General features: G+C 44.2%; 2 protein-coding genes across 7 annotated transcripts; both read left to right on the top strand.

Moving 5' to 3' along the window:
* The first annotated feature begins 416 nt into the window (after positions 1-416).
* LOC125544196 (transcriptional corepressor LEUNIG-like) lies at positions 417-15,104 on the top strand. 6 transcript variants are annotated; one of them, XM_048707788.1, is made up of 18 exons: positions 417-748; positions 1,767-1,864; positions 1,978-2,087; positions 3,447-3,863; positions 3,997-4,082; positions 5,832-5,919; positions 6,020-6,095; positions 6,248-6,297; positions 7,449-7,748; positions 8,409-8,579; positions 9,398-9,628; positions 9,697-9,811; positions 11,902-12,011; positions 12,089-12,238; positions 12,381-12,545; positions 12,644-12,763; positions 14,160-14,366; positions 14,715-15,104. In XM_048707788.1, exons 1-18 carry the CDS (start codon positions 717-719, stop codon positions 14,859-14,861), a joined length of 2,673 nt encoding a protein of 890 aa, XP_048563745.1. In that variant the 5' UTR covers positions 417-716; the 3' UTR covers positions 14,862-15,104. The 6 variants fall into 6 exon arrangements, with proteins under 6 accessions (XP_048563745.1, XP_048563744.1, XP_048563743.1 ...); XM_048707787.1 differs by having other exon boundaries at positions 6,017-6,095; positions 7,446-7,748; XM_048707786.1 differs by having other exon boundaries at positions 418-748; positions 8,376-8,579.
* Positions 15,105-15,973: 869 nt separating this feature from the next.
* Positions 15,974-19,509, top strand: LOC125544195. The gene is made up of 3 exons (XM_048707781.1): positions 15,974-17,909; positions 17,993-18,049; positions 19,131-19,509. The coding sequence occupies exon 1, from the start codon at positions 16,138-16,140 to the stop codon at positions 17,029-17,031; it is 894 nt and encodes a 297-aa protein (XP_048563738.1). The 5' UTR covers positions 15,974-16,137; the 3' UTR covers positions 17,032-17,909; positions 17,993-18,049; positions 19,131-19,509.
* Positions 19,510-21,980: the final 2,471 nt, after the last annotated feature.

The following is a 21,980-nucleotide window of genomic DNA, read 5'->3' as shown; positions in this document are numbered from 1 at the left end:
ATAACTTGTCTGAAGCTGATTTTGCACTTTCAGGATCTTTCCCATCTTTCTACACGTTTCCTTGATCACCGCATCATTCAAATAATTATCTGGCAACTTTAATACTCTTGCCATACAACATTTTCTCCCCAAAGACACCGATCTAGGGTTCATGAAACCGTCATATTCCATCAAGATCATTGTCCAATTTCTAAACAGGCATGGTCCATTAAGCATTGCCGTGTTCTAGTCCCCAAGCATCCCTGGGTCATTTGAAAAAGAATTATATATACATAGCAAAAGTGTACAAACATCACATGGCATATGTGGTAAGCCATCTTAAAATTTATACATTACAATTATATTTATTTTATAGAAAAAGAAGGTGGGAAATCCGTGGGTCCCGTTGCGTTTCTATACCTTCTCTTTTCTTCTCCCCTTCCTCTCCAGTTCTCCCCTGCACACCCTCCTCGCGCCTCTGCAACTGCAAACTCCAATCTGTTCTCACATCTCTCGCCGCCGCCTCGCCTCACCTTCCCTCCCAAAGCTGCTTCTAGGGTTTCGCCTCGGGTTCCTCCCTTCCGCCTCTCCTCGTCTCGAGCAACTCGCCCGTCCACCCGCTGCCCAGCGGCTGCGTAGACGTCGGTGGCCGCGGCGGCCCAGGCGTAGCCAGAGCTAACTTTTCTCGTGGGCGGCGCTTCGGGGGAAGGGAGGCCGGTCGGCGAGCTGCGGTGGCCATGTCGCAGACGAACTGGGAGGCTGACAAGATGTGAGGATTTTGTTTCTTTTCGTATTCATTCTGTTATTCGAGGCATGTTTTGGCTGGGCGACGTTGTTGTTGCTTAATCTGGGTGGCGATTATTTGAGCAAAAATCACGGGAGGGGCTACGAAGTTTGAACTGAAGTAGACGAGAGGAGACCCGTGGTGCGGTGGTGGCGCGTTTGGCCGCTAGGGTTTCAGGAGTTTTTTTTTTTGCGGGTTTGGTTTGAGCTTTGTTTTACCAGTTGAAGGACCTACTGTTTTGACTATATAGCTCTTCAGTGATAATCTGTCGTGATGATCTCTCAAATATCAGAGAACTGATTTGGAGATTTGAGAACAGCAGGATAACTTGTCCATCAGATTTGAAATACCAGTAGTAATAGTTGACCTATCCATTATGGATATAAGACAAGGGAGTTCGATTTGGTTCATGGGCTGCGGTAATCTTCTTCAGGAAGATAGTATGGAGGGAAGTACCAGCGAATAAGTTGATTCCTTACACATCGATGACTAGATTTGAACTCACATCTGAGTTTCAACATTTCTTGTATGAGGAAGGAGGTGAAATATCTCATTCTGCTTCTGGGAACTAGACCTACTAATACTTTTCATGATTTTTCAGTGTTTCACGGAAACGTGCACTAGCAAACCTAAGCATTTGTCGTGCATAGGATCACTCTAGGTGACGATGTGCTAGTGTTAAAATAAAAGTTGAAGAAACAAAATGAATATACATTGATGCAGCATAAATGTGCCATTCAAGTCTTAATGTTTTATGCCCAAGCTGGTTATTCACCATACTGGTTGCGGGTCTTTTGAATGGTATTGTACTTGTAGTTGAAGAATTGTATTCCCTCTGTCCAGAAATACTTGTTGGAGTAATGGATGTATGTAGACGTATTTTAGTTCTAGATACATCCGTTTTCATCCATTTCTGCTACAAGTAATTCCGGACAGAGGGAGTATGTCTTAGTGCATTTAACCTTCACCCTAAGGACTAATGTTTAACTGCTTGCTGAAACAGGCTCGATGTTTACATATACGACTATTTTATGAAGAGAAATTTGCAGGCAACTGCAAAGGCCTTCCAATCAGAAGGGAAGGTTTCTTCAGATCCAGTTGGTATGTGCTTCTCAGCAAGTTTAACTACTTATGTCCTGGTTTTTGCAACCTTTCCCTTTAAACATTTGTTCATGAAAACTATTGCTCACTTTTTAGGCTGTGTTTCCATGCAGCAATTGATGCACCTGGTGGGTTTCTTTTTGAGTGGTGGTCAGTTTTTTGGGATATATTCATAGCAAGAACAAACGAGAAGCATTCAGATGTTGCAGCGTCATATATTGAGGTAAACAGTTATGCATTTGATTATCCTTATTATGAGGGATCTACTGAAGAAACTTAAAATGAACTAAAAATCCTATGTGACCTGTAATCTGATGTGAAATGTCACTAATTTTAGTCTGCAGGGCCTGCGAGGTCCTTTGGTTTACTACAATTTGTTTGCTGTTACAGCTAAATGACACTTAGGAGGTGTTTGGTTCGTGAGTCAGTAACCAATTTTACTGCAAGGCCTGTGAGGCCCTTTTTGTTTACTAAAATTCGTTTTGTTCATTTTCTATTGCTTTTAAATAACACTTAGGAGGTGATCCATTTACACCGGTGTTTGTTTTGATTGGGTCATAATCAGTTGCCGCAGTATCAGTTCCCGGCCTAGTGGAATTCTGTTTCCGCCCGAGATCCGGTTTAATCGCATCTGAGCTCCTGTAAGAAAAAAAGGAAAATCTCCCATACGAGTTTATCCCCAGGAGACCACGATGTATTCTCCACGATCTCCCCTGGCTACAGGGTGCCAACGTCGCCACAAACCGGTCGCATCATTCTTCCCTTCCATCAAACTGCCAGACCTGATTCATTCTCCATGACCCCCATCTCATGCAATTGGATCTTAGCGACGCCAGAGTTTTGGTCGAGGCATGGGGGAGACGTGAAATCGTGGCTGGGCTGCCACTCAGGAGATCTTTTGGGTTTTGATTGATGCGCTCTAGATTGATTTTTTTTCTAATCTGCTATGTCTTATGAGGGCTGATTCAATTTTTGTTCTTCTCCCACGTTCTATTTTTGTTTTTCTTCCGCAGATGAAATCCCTTCTAATCATTGAATTTTTTGTAAATTGGTGCTGGACGTAAATGATTGAAAATACCAATTTGTATCCTTCGTTGTTTGGTGGTTTGAATTCCATTTGTGGATGTTCTTCCTAGTTGCATCCTACAGGTTAAAGAAGACAGACCTAGCTTTGCAATTAGTTAACGTCATATTTCATGCTAACCAAACAAGATTGAACTTTCTTCCATTCCATTCCATTTACATTAACAGTGTGATACTGTTTTTCAACCACGTTTACCTTCCCATTACTTCTGACGAACTAAACAAGTTCTTAGTTCTTAAACTTCTTGTTACATGTGTTACATCCACTATAGCTGGGAAATTCCGCCGTCGTCACATATGTTTTATTTTACATATTAATAATACAATGTTGTTTTCTATGTTTTCGCTTGTCAAGGCCACTTTGTTGCATATTGATCTAATTAATTGCATTAGAAAATCACAATTTTATTTGTGCTGCATCAATAGCTGTGATTCTGAGGCATCTTTTGTCCTGGATTGGTAGTTCTAACTCAGCTAGAATGTGCTGCTCTCTTTTCAGACGCAGCTCATGAAAGCCCGGGACCAACAACAGCAGTTACCTCAACAGCGGCAGCAGCAACCACAGCATATACAAATGCAACAAATGTTGTTACAAAGAGCCGCACAACAGCAGCAGCAGCAACATCAGCAGCAGCAGCACCAACATCAGCAGCACCAACAGCAGCAACAGCAGCAGCAGCAGCAGCAGCAACAGCAGCAGCAGCAGCAGCAGCAACAGCAGCAGCAGCAACAGCAGCAGCAGCAGCAGCGTAGAGATGATTCTTATCTTCTTAATGGTACTTCAAGTGGACTTTCTGGAAACAATCCTTTAATGCGACAAAACCAAAGTACCGCAAATGTTATGGCGACCAAAATGTATGAGGAGAGGTTAAAGTTGCCTTCCCAGAGAGACTCTTTGGAAGACACATCTATGAAGGTATCACTGTAGTTACATCCATTGTTCTAAATTCTTTTAGTTGACTCTAAAAGGTTTTCATTTATGTTTTCCTCAAAAGAAAAATAAGTTCATTTGTTATTACTTGTTATGACATTGAAACTTTCGGTTGCAGCAAAGGTATGGAGAAAATGCTGGGCAACTACTTGATCCGAATGAAACATCACTGCTGAAAGCAGCTGCAAGTGGACAATCCTCAGGGTACTCGCTGAACTTGTAAATTATGAAGTGCTTTAACAAAAAATGTTCTGCATACAGAAGTAGCTGATGACATTTTAGCATTCTTGTTAAAAGTTACAAAATCATCATTTAGATGCCACACTTAGACTTGCTGGTGTGGCTGGCTATCCTTGCTGCCTTCTCCTTAGAGCCTAGATGTTAATAATCCTGGACGTGCATCAATTGTAAGGTTTTCAATGTGTATGGAGTGTAGATGCGTACGCCCTATGAAAGTAGTTTCCGGGGGAAAATCTGAGAAGGAGAGGAAATTTGGAAATGGAAATTTGCAAAACGGAAACGGGAACATAATTTTTTATGCGGAAACGGAAACAAAAACAGAAGGGCATTTTCCGACGGAACAGACATGGAAACGGAACTCTCCGTTTCCGTGAATATAGAATTTCCGTTCTTACTATGGGCCTATGGCTGTTTTGTAGCTCAGCCACCAAACAACACACAATGACACAGCGAGCAGAATGGCTCAACTTCTACTACCACACACGTACTCAAATAGACCCTATACGCAATTTTCCAGTACTACGACAATACTATGCTAATTCACTAACCTAATTATGGGTGTGTTTGGTTTGTGCCTCAGCTAGCCCCACCAAAATATTGGCATGACCAAAGCAAGGGCATGACCAAAATTTTGGTAAGGTGTTGTTGTTTGGTTTATAGCCATTGTTACATGCTAATTTTTTGGCAAAATTGCTAGACTTTCGTTTGGTTTGGAGCCAACTGGGTTAGTGCATGGCAACATGTGCTGGGTTAGTCCTTAGTTTGATTCTAGTTTACTTTCAATCTTCAGCTAATAAAACAGTGAGACACATAAAACACTACATGGCCTTCCCGTAATAAGAAAAAAAAGAAGGAAAAAACGAAAAGTATTAATAGGGCCAACGGGACTAAAGTCCACGACATTGCAAACGCAAGTATACCCGGGATAACAAGAAAAAAGGAAACACAATTAGGAAACAAATTGCTGTAATTAGTAAGAGGTGAGGGCTGCTTTGGATTACGGAGGCGGGACGGGCATGCACGGCGCGCGTGGATCGAATCTCACACAGAAAAAAGTGCTGCAGATAATTACGGAGGCAAACACCCAATATAATCAGGTAGTTATGCGATGGCGCATGATTCAGTTAGCGTTTATCTGTCCGGATAATACGCCTGCCAATCGAACAAAGCGTACTCATGAAGTATGAAAGAGAGGGCACCGAAGTCGCCAATTTTTTGGCGAGCGTTTTCTGCGCCGACGGCGCGCCAACGAATTGGCGAGAATAACATGGGAAGACCCAGGGCGTGCTGGGCAAGCCAAAGTTTTGGCATCAATCCAAACGTTAGCCAAATCATACGGGCACGCCAATATTTTGGTGTGGTTGTTGTTGGTTGTAAAGCAAACACACCCTATATTACTTTGTAGCCATGTTAACAATTGATCAATTTATGGTTAAAGCGTGTTTAAGTTCCAATCAACACCTGCTTTTGTTGCCGTGTCCACTCCGCATTTGTTCCCGCTAGTAACTGTTTCCATATTCATTTCTGGGGTTTCTGTATCCGTTTCCGCTTCCGCAAAAAAAAACGAAAACAAATGTGGTAGCACCCAGTTCCGTCCGTTTCTGTTCCGTTTTCATCCCTATATGGAAGCACATACTGTTTCTTTATTAGTCAGACCAAATGATATATTTTATTCCGTTTTTTTTAATATGTTAACATTTGCCCCCTATATAGGCAAATTTTGCATGGTTCCATTGGTGGTTTGTCGGGCACTATGCAACAAATTCAGGGTAGAAGCCCCCAACTTCCAGGGCATGCTCAGGTTAGTCCCTTGTGTCTTCCTGATTTATCTATTATCTGTCAGCCCTAACTATACTCAGCTGTGAAAACAAGAAAAAACTATTTATGTGTTCTTTTAGCAGAGTATCAAGACAGAGATAAATCCCATTTTGACACCTAGAGCTGCTGGTCCTGAGGGGTCATTCATGGGTCTACAAGGTAATATTATTATTCTGCTCCAATGAATTACTATTCTCCACTACTCACGTCATTTTATTTTTCATTTTTCCCACTATTCTTATTTCCAATTTTGTATTTATCTTAGTTGGGTGACCAGTTTTGTGAGGCTAATTTAGATGCATTCTTAACAGGATCTAATCAAGCTGCCAATAATTTGACTCTCAAAGGATGGCCACTCACAGTAAGGGTTTAGTTTATGACAAAATTTTACTATTTTGTGCTTCTTCATCAGTGTTGTATTCAGGGTTCAAATTTGTTGCGGGAGATTTCAGGCCTAAGGGTTTTCTGTATAAAGTGTCTGAATTTAATTTCAGGCCTAAATCTTTTTTAAAATTGAAACGGATTTTTTTCCAGTTACGACAGTAACCAGTCAAAAACTGCAAGGGCCCCAACTTGAATCCTACTCCCTCCGTTCGGAATTACTTGTCTCGGAAATGGGTGTATCTAGAACTAAAATACGTCTAGATACATCCATTTCTGCGACAAGTAATTCCGAACGGAGGGAGTAGTTATGTACACTCCACTTATGATTAATGTCCTTCTATTCAGTATTGATTCAGCTTAGACTGAATTCCCCTACGTTGATGAAACCTGACGATTATTTTATGGGACACACACTTGCCATAGTTGGTAATAGCATAGTATTTTTTGTAGTACTTAACTGACCAAGGGAAGCATCTAAATTTGCGTTGATCTGTTTTGTGTTTACCTGGTACATTATGACCATGTCTGTTCTTTCTTCTGTTGATTTGCACAATTTGATATTGCCCTAGCGGATCTCACCTTTATGCTATCATATCCCGGACCTTGTCTATGGCTCTCTCTGACCCCTCTCTCAAGTAATTTTGTGTGGTTTACGTACAGTTAAAATATAGTGGTATCACAGACAATGTCATTGCAAGCAATTTGTGGAACAAAGGCTAGTTTTGTACTCCCTCTGTTTCATAATGTTGGGCATATATATTTTCTGTTTTATAATGTTGGGCATATAGTTTTTTCGGAAAGTCAAACCTCACAAATTTTGACCAAGTTTGTGGTGAAAAACATTTACATCTAGAATGCCAAACATATACCATTAGATTCATCATACGATGTAGTTTCATATTTTATACATTTGGTATTGTAGATATAAATAGTTTCTCTATAAACTTGGTCAAAGTTTGGAAAGTTTGACTTTTCAAAAAATCTATATCGCACTACATTATGGAACGGAGGGAGTATTTCTTTTCCAATATAATGTCAAATAGCAAATATGTGATTTGACATCTGCTAGTAAGGATGCTAAATTTTAACCTTGTTTTGACATGCATTCTGCTTTGTTTATTTCAGCAGGGACTTGAGCAACTTCGGTCTGGAATTCTACAGCAGAAGTCATTCATGCAGAATCAACATCAATTGCAACAACAGATCCAATTTCTGACTCCACAACAACAGCAGCAGCTTGCGTTGCAGGCGCAGCAAAATATGGCTTCCCCAACATCTAGTGATGTTGACAGCAGAAGATTGAGGATGATGTTTAACAACAGGAATGTAGTTCTTGGGCGGGATGGGCAGACCACAAGCGGTGGAGATATCATTCCAAATATTGGCTCTCCTAGTCAAAGTGGTGGTGATATAGACATGCTAATAAAGGTAGACCTTTTCATTTTTAACCGAGTGTTCATTTTCTTGTATTTTCTCCACTAACAGGTTTAATTTTTCTCCTCGGTGAAATTTTATCTTTATTTTTTAATCGTGTCGAGTGCTTATTGTATGAGGTAAGGCAACTCCTGTTCCATGATAGATGGGGGGTTTGATCATAGAAGATAGAACATCATGGCAAAATGTCATCATCTCAATCTGTTCATAACGTATTTTTGTTGCCTGATATCATATTTTGGCATTTTCTGCAATGACAAAACAATGAATGTGAGTTATTTTATATTCGCCATTTTACCTGATTGCCTAAACATCTAATTCCCCATAAGGTGTTTGGTATGGTAAGGCCAATATTTTAATAGTGCAAAGACAACTCATAATGTTCATAATTTTTTCTAGCTCCTGGATTTTTACTTTTATGGTATTGATTTTGCGGTTCTCTATCTTCCAAGTCTGTTTTATTCCACTCATATGTGTTATGCTTCCCTTTTGATATAAGATGACCTAATTTTATGTTACATTTGTCTTTGATGATTCAACTTGTAGATATGCCTTTGGGTTATTCTTCTAGCCTTTTTTTTTCTGCTGCCATGTTCTTATGTAGAATTTTCTGTTTAGTAGAAGAAAATTGCTAATGCACACCACCACCAGCAGCAACAGCAACAACTATTACAACAACAAAGCAATAGCCAACAGCAGCACCATCAGGCTGTCTCCAGTCAGCAGTCTCAAAGCTCAAATCAGCTTCTCCAACAAGAAAAGCCAGGAACTGGAAATATGCCTGTTGATGGGGGCATGCCGAATTCTTTTGGGGCCACCGATCAAGTAAACTTTTGCAGCACACAAATGCCTTTTATGATTATTTTGCATTAATCATTAAACCTAAAGTCCTCCTGTTTATAGTATACATAAGTTCTGAATGTGCTGATAACTTTCTTTCAAATCTTCCTGCCAAATAATGTATTTTCACACAATATAATATTAGTAATAACTGAGCTAAGTTTGCTGTGGTACATGATCTGGCCTTGCCTACACCACTGTGTCTAGCTCCATGATCCATCTTCTAGGGTTTATAAAAACATACAATTGTATTCTTTGCTCTGCACTACAGTTCATTTATCTATAGCACTAAATCAACTGAGCTGTTACTGCTCCTTGTTTCCCTTACTGTTACTCTTGATCTTCCATTTTTTGTCGTTGTTGATGGGTTTAGATCTACTTCCCAGCAGTGACAAAAATATGACCAACCAGCTAGACCTCATCAGACTGGTAAAATTATATCAGTCCAGAAAGTGGTGCTTTCAGACTAGTAAAGATGTAGTGCAGAGCAAAGAATACTGTAAAAGTATATCAGTCCGGAAAGTGGTGCTTTCAGACTAGTAAAGATGTAACATGATATTAGTGTTCATATAACACCAGAGAAATACAGTACTTCGACAAGCAAATGTGTAAAGAAAACATAGCAAACTGAAATGGATCATAGGAGACTTTCGGTAACCTCTTGGTTATAGGCTACCGGTCTCTCCCCGGTCAACTTTAAAAAATCGTTGTTTCATTTTTGCCTCCCACTGCTTTAGATTAGTGAAGTGACCGATACACTAGTTCTCAGTTTATTTACACAAACAATACTATTTGTTGTTCAGTCAACGAAGAAAAGAAAGAAGCCTGGCTCTTCCTCGGGTAGAGCTAATAGTTCAGGAACTGGAAATACTGCTGGCCCGTCTCCAGGTTCTGCACCCTCGACACCTTCCACTCATACACCAGGAGATCCGATGCCAGTACCACAACTTCAGCAGAATGGTGTTTCAGCAAAACCCTTGGCAATGTTTGGCTCTGATGGCACTGGAAGCTTGACATCTACCGCAAACCCACTGGTATTCATATGTTTGATCGATTTTTTCTTTCTTTTTGGCAGTATAATAATAAAAATGCTTCATTACAGGGTGATGTGGACCGTTTGCTGGAAGAAGGATTGGATGAAAATGTTGAATCTTTTCTGTCACAGGATGACATGGATCCCAGGGATACCTTGGGACGCTGCATGGATGCCAGTAAAGGTATGCTTTTTAGTCCTGCTGATAACTGGTCCTTGTCAAGCTCAATCTGTGTATTCTGTTACTTGTGACCGAGGTAATGTAGCTTGATAAATAGCCCTCATTGCTGATCGCATACCTATTTTCGGTACATTGTCCACAATCCTTATTCTAAGAACCACAGTGCTAAAGATAGCCAGATGTCGTGGCTGCTAGGTATTGTGTAGACATAGGTTGAGTCGAGAGAATAACTGGCAGAGTTTAAATTGCTTGTTCTTGCTTGCCTCAAACATAGATACATGGCATCCTTATATAGTTGGATGCTAAGGCCCTTTTCCTCCCATAAACAATATGGGCTCCTAATAATCTAGATTCCTTTATTAATCCTGAGCTTCATAATACATTACTGTTTCCTAAAAGCACCCCTCTTGGTTTGCTTGCTGTTGCATGTCCTTGATCATGTGATCTCCTGCTACTGTTGACCATCTTGCTAGTTCGCTACCACTGAAGTACAAGATATACTAACGTCGACCCCTCCCCCTCCCCCCCTCCTCCTCCCAAGTGGTAGGCATCAAGGTCCAAGGTGTGCGGTGCACAGAAGTAGTTGTGCCCCGTGGCTACTTCTCAACAATGTCACCATTGATAAAGTCATGGGGCCTTGGTTCCATATGGGAAGGGGGAGAGTATTTTTGGCATCTCTTTATTCTAAAACTGACTCCTAATGCAGCATCCGCGTTAAGCCACATCACCACTTTAAAAAGAACAGTCGTCGGACTATATCGAGAATTAATCAAGTCAGTTAGATCTTATGGGTTGGGGCCTACGAACAACATGTCCTTTGATTAAAAGACACATTTGTTGGTGAAGATGTTCCTTGTTTAAAATATATCTACTCATGGGACACGACCATTGATGAAAAGATGTCCCTTCGTGGAGAGGCGTTTCTCTTGGTGAAATGATACCTCTTCGTGGAAAGACATTAGGAAAGAATCAAAAGAAGCAGAACGATTGTTGGATTAACACGTCACAAAATTCAGGTTGTAACTTCACGAATGATGCTACCACTGAAATTGCCTTAGCTGTGCCAAAGTTTAACATTTTCATTTGTTTATGCACTTAAACAATGATTGAAATTTGTGAGTATGCTTAAAAATATATTCAAATTTCATATACACGCATTTTAAAATAAACTTGTCCGCAGCAAAGCGCAGGCTTCACACTAGTTAGATCCTCAAGCTGTCGTCTAATCTTGAAATTAAATGCGATTGTGATATAACATGCAAAGGTGTGCAGGATAGGGACCTATGATATGATCATACCACTTTAGGGAACTATATGCAAATCCTCTCCGTAAGAAATGTCTTGACATCAAATTTATGCCTTGTTCCATGTAAGGGAGCTCCTGCTTGCTTGCACCTATACTTTATGGACATTCAAATCTAGCTATCTTAGCAAAGGAAGTGACATTCAAATCTACCGGTTTTTCTTCTTCAGCCTTCTCACCCAGCGTTGTCATTGACACGTTTTTGCGGTCCCTGTTTTTGAGATCCTCAATGACTACCACCAGAAAGGGAATGTGCCAACCATTCTTATTTGAGATAAGTGTCTCCACTATAGCACTAACGATCCTAGACAACAGAGCAAGCTTGATTGGAGCTATGATCTATTTATAAAGGATCCCTTCCACTCTTGTGTGGAAAGATCCTTCTTCGTTCAGTCCAGTCTGATTTAAAACGTTTTGTAGTATTTAAAGGGGCTGTTGTTAGGGCCATTCCTTATTATACCGGCAGATGACAGTTATCTGTATTTAGAAATGATAAAGAATATGGGTGTGATTGTTATCACAATGGAGTGATTGAGTAATCAGCCCTGTAGGTTCCTCTCTATTTAGATAGACCCCATCGACATGGCCATTCCCTTCTCCTGGTAGCAAAAACCCATTAGAGGTCTGATTCTCAAAAGAAAACAGACCAGAAACTCGAAACTGTTCCTACTTGCCACGTGGCTTTATCAATATTAGTTTAAAAGTAGGAAAAAAGGTGTCAAAAGTAGAAGTATCATAAATTCTTAAGGCGTCCAACTGCTGCAATCTTCTCAAGATCTGTTTGTTGCAGGGTTTGGCTTTGCTGAGGTTGCAAAAGCACGTGCAAGTGCAAGTAAAGTTGTTTGTTGCCACTTCTCATCCGATGGCAAATTGCTTGCTACTGGTGGTCATGATAAAAAGGTGTGGCTGTTGATGCAGAAGTAGCTATATTCTACCATTGTCAGAAAACCTTCAATCACACACCTGCTCCTCTGCAGGTTCTTTTATGGTGTACAGATCCCCTGAAGCCTAAATCCTCGTTAGAAGAGCATTCATTTTTGATAACCGATGTTCGATTTAGCCCAAGCATGTCCCGCCTTGCTACATCTTCCTTTGACAAAACCGTACGGGTTTGGGATGCTGACAATGTATACTCCTTAGCATCTGTTTCCTCCTTTGTATACTCCTTAGCATTTGTTTCCTCCTTTCAATGTATTTGTCGTATGAAGATATTGCATTAGAAACTGCTGCAATCTTAGTTTGTTGTGACTAACTGATTTGACTGTGCAGACTGACTATTCGCTCCGTACTTTCACGGGTCATTCAGCATCTGTGATGTCACTTGATTTTCACCCCAATAAAGAAGATATTATTTGCTCCTGTGATAGTGATGGGGAAGTCCGCAGTTGGAGCATTAACAATGGTAGCTGCCTGACCTGTGTCAAGGTTTTTAAGGTATTTGTCTATTCAGTTCTGATTTTCACATACCGCACAATTTTCTGCTCAAACAATTATTTTTTTGATGGTTTTCTCTCATATTGTTATCTTCGCAGGGAGGTGCCACTCAGATGAGATTTCAACCCCGCAAAGGAAAATATCTAGCAGCTGCATCAGAGAAGGCTATCTACATACTTGATGGGGAGACACAGCATGCTTGTAGAAGCCCTTTACAGGTTTGTTACCAAAAGATCAGCTACAAAATTTGCTGAGAGCATTTAAGAACGCATTTACATCTGTCTCATAAGAGCATCTCCAAAAAACGATTATAGGGTAGGAGAGAGAAGGTTTTTGGGCATCGTGGCTGTTGTTGCTTTTCCAGATGACAAAAAATTGGAAAGCAAATGAAACATGAGATCCAATGGTGGGGAGGCGGAGCTGACGGCTGCCGGGAGCCGAGCTTGACTTCGATCGGCGGAGGTTGCCGGGGCCGAGATGGTCGCCGGGCCGCCTAGGACAGGAGATGGGAGGCACCAGGAGCCGGGGGGAGCGGCCAACTCCGGCGTTGGCGCGCCGAAAGCTTCGAAAGGGTCTGGCAGCTTGGCGGTGGTCTGGCCGCTTGATTGGAGGTCGCCCGGCTGCTAATCGACCTCGGCGGCCAATGGTGGAGCGACGGTGACAATCTCCGGTGGTGGAGGGGGCGGGAGGAATGGCCAGAATCGGTGGCAGCGGCTGGGGTCGTGGCGGTTATCTTGGCCGACGAGAATGAGCGGTGGGGTGGCTCTGGGGCTGGGACTCCGTTGCGGGACTGGCGGCGAGAATATGTCGGAACCGGGCGATGGTCAGGCGACGGGGAAGTTTCAGCGTGGCAGTTAGGTTCCCGCTGCAGTGTTTTGGTATTGGACAGCCGGTAGAGGTTTTTGGGCAGCACTTGGGGCTGAAGTTTTGGGCTGCCCACAATTTTTTGCATCATCAAATAGAGATACATCATCTGCTGGAGCTGGTTCTTTGGCCCAAAGTGCCCCAAACGGCAGTTGTTTGGGCACTGGCTGTTTTTCATCAGCTGTTGTAGAACTCATTACTGTGCAAGTTATGCTGTGCCATGTCTTTAGTTTCTGCAGTAGTAAAAGCATACCAATTGTCTAAGATAGCAGTGGACAAAGAAGGTTCACTATATGCTCTTGGCACTAGGAGGCTTTAATCAGTAGATTTGACGAAACCGAAATATGTTTACACCTTTCTGTAGAATTGTATTCCTTGGTCCAAGAGTTTCCATTTGACCTGCTAGGTAACAAACGGAGCATGGTAGTGTCCATTAGGTAGACACTGCATGATCAGACCAGTGCACCCAGAATAAGTTCCTCTTTGCTAATAATCATCTCCTATACTCCCTCCGTTCGGAATTACTTGTACGTCTAGATACATCCATTTCCGCGACAAGTAATTCCGAACGGAGGGAGTATATATCAAAGGCATCAAAGATTATGATTCAAATGGTATTTCTTCTAGGGATTTTATGAACCTTAATTATGTTAAGTTGTATGTTTCTTCCATCTCAAAAAAGAAGTTGCAAGTATCTTGTGGTCCAGTGGTGGTGGATTTTTGAGTGGGAAGTTCTGTTCATGTATGCAGGGTCATACAAAGGACATTCAGTCAGTTTGTTGGGACTCTGCGGGTGACTATCTTGCTTCTGTTAGTGAAGATGCTGTCAGAATATGGTCATTTACTTCTGGGCAGGATGGTGAATTTGTGAATGAGTTGAACTGCAGTGGGAACAAGTTTCAAACATGTGTTTTCCATCCAGCTCACCCTTCTTTGCTAGTCATTGGTTGTTATGAGGTAAGTTTCGAAAGTGCCCTTTGAATCCTGAGCCCAAATGCCCCTCTATGAACAGGAAAAAAATAAATAGAAAATTAATTGAATTTGGGCTTGATCTTAGTCTTCTTCCTTCATGCACATTTTGGTGATGAAGTCACATTCGTGGAGGTCTGGGCAAAAATAACAAAATAGCACTCTAAAATGCTTTAAAAAATAGTCCTTTTGGAGCATCAATTTTGTTTTTTTCACCTAGCGCAGTAGAAATGCCTTTTCAACTTCACTGTTCATGAGGGTGCATTTGAGCTTAAGCGAAGAAATTCCATTTTGTGAGCATGCTGATAGTGTGTGTTGCTATACTCTGCGGTGCAGTCCTTGGAACTTTGGGACATCAGGGAGAAGAATGCCATGACCTTGAACAATGCTCATGACGGTTTAATTGCAGCCCTAGCAGCATCGAGCGCAACAGGCAAGGTTGCCTCAGTTAGTCATGACAGGCTTGTCAAGCTCTGGAAATGACTTGTAAAATAGTGACTGTTGTTTGTCGACTTTTACATTCTGTTGCTAGATTTTATAGAGAACAGGATGGTTCAGATAACCACATGACAAGGAGGTACTATCTAACAAAAGGCAGGTTTGCGATTTGTGGTTGTCTTAGTTGTATCTTGTATGCTGCTTCTCATGTTTGTAACTCGTTATAGAATGGGCTGTTTGCCTGCTGTTACAATGAGGACTTTGTGCTGATTAAAAGTTACAGAACTACCCTTGCCGTCCCATGTATGCCCTTTTGGAAGTCACCGTCCTGAAGCCCTGTATCGATTAAGAAAAACCGAGTAAAAATTAAGGCTGTCGAAGTGTTGCGTGATAGGCCAGGCTGTCGAAGTGTTGCGTGATAGGCCGCAACGTATGGGTCGAGAGCAAGGTAGCTTTGATTTTGCTGACAAGTAGGAAGTCGCAATGCTTGCGCCGACCTAGGGTAGGCCGATGCATCAACTGGAGAGTATGCCTAACGCACGCACGGTACAACAACTTCACTTTCACTAGTCTAGAGACTTGGACCATGTTGTGTGGGGCTAGTAGTTTTGGTGCCCCATGCCTTTCCCTAAGAAAAAGCAGCATCGATGGGGCCACGAGCCATCGATCTTCCAGACGGTCCCTCTGACCGCTCTACGTGTTCCCTCCCCACCAATAAAGCGCTGCACACTGGACGCACTCCCATTGGTCCAAAATCCTCACCCCCACTCTACCCACCCGACCACCGCCACCTTTACCCGCAGCAACAACACACGCAAAACCTCAAACTTCGTCCTACAGACATGTGGACCTCATAGCTCGGTCGGGCCCACGTCTCAGTGAGGTGCGCGTGCTTGTACTTGTGGCCGAAGCGAATCACGCCTTTTGCGCTCTCTTGCGTTCTACGGATGGGGCAGCAAGCAAGGGACACGTCGCGCTAGCGCTAGTACAAATCTCTTCTCTTACTGGCTAGTCTGGTACTCCTAGCAGATATTTAATCCGTTTGCGTGCCACGGCAGCCATGGCGAGCGCGCCCAATGGGGTCGCGGCCTTTCACGTGCTGCCGCTGCCCGTCGGGGGCCAGGTGGTGTCGCGAGACCAATCATATCCCGCTCCCACTCGCGACACCTGTGCTCCCTGACGCGTGTCCCTTGCGCGTCCTTGTATAAAACCAACCTGCTTGCCGCCGTGGTCTACTCGCACCGCGCCGAGAAAGTAGCACTCAGCGTAACTGAGACTAGTCGCTGCCGTTCTCTTCTGCTTCCACCGAGGCGTCTGGTGTATGATGGAGAGGAAGGGAGGGTGCTGCTTGGCGCCGAGGTACGCAGCCGGGGCCCAGGCAGGCCAGGGGTGGCACATGGGAAGGGCCATGCTGAAGTTTAGGCCCATCGCGCCAAAGCCGGCGGCGATGGCGCCTGCGCCGATGCCGGCCGTGCCGGCTGGGAAGGGGAAGGGGAGACGGAAGGCGGTTGCAGGGCCAGGGGGTACCGGGAGGAGGGGACGGAAGCCCAAGAAGCAGGCCACGGTGGCTGCACCGACGACGCAAAAGTTGGACTACGTGCAGGACAAGCCTTTGTCCTCGCCGTCCTCCTCCTCGTCGGGGATGACGTCCGTCGACTCGTCGCCTCCTCCACCCCTGCCGCTCATGCCTGTGCTGCCGGCAGAGGAGGGGTTCGGTGGGGCGGCGCCGGTGGCGAATCTGGCGCCTGCCCACGTTGCCGGACTGGTCCTGCCGCCGCAGGCGCTGCGGCAAGCGGTGTCCTGGGTGACGGTTGAGGACGTCACAGGCATCTGGCGCGACGGCGAGGCGCCGTACGCTGCGGCCTGCGGCGGCGACGAGGCCCCAACGTTCGTGTCCGACCAGTGCGGCCGCGTCACGTGGACAAACGTGGCTTTCAACCGGGCAGTGTCCGGTAGGGAGGACGTAGACGCAGCCATGGCCCCGTCGGCGGCCGCTTCCGAGGTGCGGGTGGTGCTCGCCGCCAAGGATGGCGCCCCCGTGCCGGCGTGGGGCTCCTGTGCCGGTTTCACCTGTCGGGTGCGCGTCCCGTACGCATGCCCTCGCCGAGGTTCCCTCGTGGCCCCGTGCGACGTGTGGCGGCTAGACGCTGGCGGCTACCTCTGGCGGCTCGACCTTCAGGCCACCCTCAGCCTCTCCCTCGGCGGCTTCATTTGACTGCGTACGCATTCCATGTACGGAGACGTATGAACCAATCAAAATCATGTGTTAGTCTGCGCTATGATTATGGTATTGATTTAGCGGTCATGACTCATTACCGGATTTGGTATACTCTTATTATGAACTGAACTGTAGAGTAGTTTAAGAAGAGGGGTAGAGATGCAAGTGCAAAAGATTTCTTTCTAACAATGGTAGGGTCCGAGGACTCATATGGACACAGATCCCTTGACGTACTGTAGGTGCCATTGGTCCACTGACATGTCGGCCCAGGATCCTCGTAGCAAAGCTATATAAGGCTGGCCATAGTGGGGTAACATAACTAGTACTCCCTCCGTTCGGGAAAAGTTGTCCCTGACGACATTTTGCGAAAATCACCTCCCCTTTCTCCCGACAAACTACGCAGCCCTCCCTCCGTCTGCTTCTCTGCTCCGTCGCCTCGCCACGCGCCGGCCGCCTGCTCCGTCGCCTCGCCGCATGTCGGCCGCCTTCTCCCCCTCGTCTCGCCGCTTCTCTGCGTCCGCACTAGGAGATCAAGAGGGAAGGGATCTCCTTTTCTGTAAAGCTCGTGCCTTGCCGGCTGCGTCGGCGGCGCTCGATGACCCGCTCCTCGTTCTCGAGCACCCCCTCCAGACCTCGAGCTCCGGCGGCGGAGCTCGATGGCCCGCTCCTCGTCCTCGAGCACCTCCTCCAGACCTCGAGCTCCGGCGGCGGTGGCATGGGAAAGACGACCAGGGCATGGGGAAGACGAAGACTTGCTCCAGCAGCTCATCTTGCTCCTCGAGCTGGTGGGCTGATGATGGAGGACCTGCACTCTTGGCTCCACCAGCGCCGCCGCTGCCGCTTCTGCTTCTGCTCCCCGCTCGCCCACAGCGCAGGTCTGTCTTCTGAATTTACAGGTGATGTCTGTCTGTTGAAGCAAGCAGGTGAGCTGATTTTTTGCAGCGATTGGTTTGTGCAGAAATTGGAGGAGGAATGGAGTATTGCAGAGGAATGGATGCTGCTTCTTTTGGTGCAGGTGAGCCATGTATATGGAGTACGAGTACAGTACTGACAAATTTCAGTTAGCCATGGAGATGGACTACAGTAGATGAACATACAGTATAGATTCAGTTAGCCTTGCACTTTGCATGCTTCCAGTATTGGTGAACATACAGTAGATAAACATACAGTATAAATTCAGTATAAACAGTATTGGTGATAATTGAGTTCAGTTGGTGACAAAGTCACTACTTTGTGTACACATTGCCTGAATTTAACTTGGAGTACAGTCACTACATTGCTTCTCTGCTTACAAAATTCAGATTGAATTTCACTATCAAAAGAAAAGAAGTGGAGATTAAATGCACAAGCACTTCAATTGTGTGCTTAGTAAAATTACCAAGTTCGGTAAAATTCAGTCTATGAATTCAGTTTACTGTGTGCTCAATTGTGTGCATCGCTGGGACAGTTTACTGTTCATGAATTGGAGTAGATCTCTGCTTACATGTTTTAGGTAGTATCATCCATGGATGCATTCACTATTTCAATCAATTCCTGTAGATTGGGTTCAGTACAAAATTCAGTTAACTCCTATAGAAAAGAGAGATTCCAACTTAATCAATTTAATTCAGTAGATTTTTTTTTTCACCTAGTCCCCCTGTTTCCAGGTCAAAATTGAATGTTGACAGTAGTAGTAAGAGTAGAAGAAGAATAATTCCAAATAAACTCAAATAAAGTTAGTCAAAAGTGACTATACAAAAATTTAGTCACAAGTTTGCTTTAGTATATGCAATTCGTAATGTTAACTAATTCAAATAAGCTAAGATCAATACCAGAACATGCCAATTATTGATGCTTATTTTTGTTTTCCTCTCTGTAGGAGCAGATTTGCTCCTGATCTTTATTCTACAGGAGCAACTTCTTGTTAGTCCTTGTAGTATCCCTGTTGACATTATTCCAAATAAATTCAAATAAAATAAAAATTCAGTCACTAGTGATGGATTTTGCTCAGTAAAATTAACAAGTTCAGTAAACTCAGTCGAAAATTGACAGCAAACTGTTAAGACATCCACATTTTGTTATTTTGGTTAACTGAAAACAAAAGCTATGTGATGCAGGTTTGCATGTGAAGACCTTCACCCTGCGCTCATTATGTAAGCCACTTTGTAATCTTATTGTGCTGTCTTTTCTCTGTCTTTCTGTCAGGAAGGATTTGGGAATGTTTTCAGAGATGTTTTCCTTCTCTCATTTTAGACCATGATCATTTTAATGCTACAGTTTAGAAACAAGGAAATTTAGTTGATGGAAGCACATTCCATGAACATCAAGGAAATTTTAGTAAACTGCAGTAGGATTTTCCAAGTTAGTGCTTGCAAAATTTGTCACTGTCAACTGAAACATGAGTGTATGTTTTCATTTTCCAAACTAGTGCTTGCAAAATTTGCAAGCATTGTTATTTTATTTTATTTCTTTGTACAATATGGCAGTAGAGACCATGGCAGTAGAGATCATAACAGTAGTGACCATGACAGTACTGAACATATACTCCCCTGAATTTTTTATGCTCCTACTCCACTTTATGAGTTTTTTTAAACTGCCAAATGACAATTTACTGAAGATGCAGAGAAGATGCTAGTAGTATCTCTCACAAGTTAACTTAATCTTGGAAAGTTCACTTTATGTGCTCACATTCGATCGTGTGTAATAGTTCTACGAAGGTAATCTTGTAGAGAATAGGCTTAACAACCCTGCTTTTATACATAGTTTATTTTTATGCTCAATAGACCAGCAACATGACTCTACTTCTGTATGTTGTGTAATTAATTAACCCAGAGTAAGAATCTTGGAAAGTTGGAAGGCCTATCTGCATGAAGAAAAACTACAAGTGAATGCCCACCATTTTGAAAGCTTTTCCTCCTGTGGGTGCTCTGACAGCTCAAAAAAAAGTGATGACATATTAAATTCCTGAATAATGTTCTTTTATCTTGAGGAAATTGACAGCAACAGTAGATCAGAAATTGCTTCTACTCTAGGTGAGGTTCAGAAATTATCCAAAGATTCAGTTAACTTTTGTTAACATTCATAGGCACAACGACGACGAGTAAGATCTAGCACGTGGGGAGAAACCTCCATAGTGGAATACTTCCCCTTCATCCGTAGAAACAAAAACAACCTGAAGCAAAGGCACAACGTGCACAACCTAGAGCTTGCCAAGAGCGGCCTCCGCTCTCACAAAAACACTCCTAGCACGGGTAAGGCAGTCGCGAAGCTCAATGCGAAGCAACTCGGCCCTCACCATGCACACATGCTGCAAAGGCACGTCATTCAATGTAGCATCATCGGTGGATGCATGTGGTGGGGGTAGGAGGTGGAGTAGCTCCCCAAGGTGCCATAGTCTAGTCGTCGTAGGGCTCTACATGACAGAAATGAGCGATATGCCCGAATTGAAGGCAACTCGTGCACCAGATTGGGTCCCTACACTCCCGGGCGCGATGCCCTATAAAGAAGCATCAGAAGCAAATGATCCTGCAACCACCTTGGGGGAGTAGGCCGCGCGATGAAAGCATGACAACGGAGGAACATGGAAGGTGGTGGGCAGGGCCTCATGACGATGTGCCAGCAACCAGAAGGGTCTGCATGAGGTGTAGGCATGCCACACACACGGGAACCACCGAAGTCACGTACCGGTTGAAGGACCCGCGCCATTTCCCCAACCTGGGGCCTGTCGCCTCCGGCGACACCGACAGACGGGCCAGCAGGTGCCACCACCGGTGCCAAAGGTGACTTTGGCTCCAGACTGAATGCATCACTAGTACGCGTCAGTGCTATAAAAATGGTTTTTAACCCCTTTCCACGACGGCATTTGAACCATCGTCAAGTGAGTGCAAGCGATAGGGGGGTCCTTCCCACACAACCCAGAAACCATCGGGGATAGGGAGCCAAGATGCATATAAAGTACTCCTACTCGTTTGTGCTCGCATTGCCATCGCAGTCGGTATTCTGTGGTGCTACGTTTATGATGCGCGGCCCATCATGAACGGTTCACTATTATAGAACGTGTATGATAAGCATACAATCACACACAATATCTGGGAAGATGCTTGGATCCCAAATTGTGTCACTAGGAAGATTGTGATCCCTAGGGGGAGACATTTGCTAACAAAAGTGAGTGACCTGATGTAACACCCACGATGCGGCTATATCTCCCACATGTCGAGGCACGACTTAGAGGCATAACCGCATGATAGTTTTGTTGCAAGAGGGGTAATCTTCACACAATCCCATGTACTAAATAAGAAAGGGATAAAGAGTTGGCTAACAATCACCACTTCACACAAATAACAAGTTAAACATACATCATCCAGAGTACAATCAAGGTCCGACTACAGAACCAAAATAAAAGAAGACAACCCCAAATGCTAGATCCCCGATCGTCCCAGCTGGGCACTGTTGGGTAACGTCGTAATTTCAAAAAATTTCCTACGCACACGCAAGATCATGGTGATGCATAGCAACGAGAGGGGAGAGTGTTGTCTATGTACCCTCATAGACCGGAAGCGGAAGCGTTAGCACAACGCGGTTGATGTAGTCGTACGTCTTCACGGCCCGACCAATCAAGCACCGAAACTACGACACCTCCGAGTTCTAGCGCACGTTCAGCTCGATGACTATCCCCGGACTCCGATCCAGCAAAGTGTCGGGGATGAGTTCCGTCAGCACGACGGCGTGGTGACGATCTTGATGTTTTACCGTCGCAGGGCTTTGCCTAAGCACCGCTACAATATTATCGAGGACTATGGTGGAGGGGGGCACCGCACATGGCTAAGAGATCAATGATCAACTGTTGTGTCTATGGGGTGCCCCCCTGCCCCCGTATATAAAGGAGTGGAGGAGGGGGCCGGCCAAGGAGGGTGGCGCGCCCTAGGGGGGAGTCCAACTCCCACAGGGAGTAGGACTCCCCTTTTTCC

This window comes from Triticum urartu, chromosome 3 (genome assembly GCF_003073215.2).
Source record: "Triticum urartu cultivar G1812 chromosome 3, Tu2.1, whole genome shotgun sequence".
NCBI lineage: Eukaryota > Viridiplantae > Streptophyta > Magnoliopsida > Poales > Poaceae > Triticum > Triticum urartu.
The sequence above is the reverse complement of the archived record's forward strand: the minus strand, read 5'-3'. Positions and strand labels throughout refer to the sequence as shown.

What these genes read in the sequence shown, in the direction of transcription:
- LOC125544196 (XM_048707782.1), top strand. Translation starts at nt 717, where the DNA reads ATGTCGCAGACGAACTGGGAGGCTGACAAGAT. An exon ending in AACTTCCAGGGCATGCTCAG is followed by an intron (nt 5,920 to 6,016) that starts GTTAGTCCCTTG and finishes GTGTTCTTTTAG; the next exon opens with CAGAGTATCAAGACAGAGAT. An exon ending in GGGTTTGGGATGCTGACAAT is followed by an intron (nt 12,239 to 12,380) that starts GTATACTCCTTA and finishes TTGACTGTGCAG; the next exon opens with ACTGACTATTCGCTCCGTAC.
- LOC125544195 (XM_048707781.1), top strand. Translation starts at nt 16,138, where the DNA reads ATGATGGAGAGGAAGGGAGGGTGCTGCTTGGCGCCGAGGTACGCAGCC.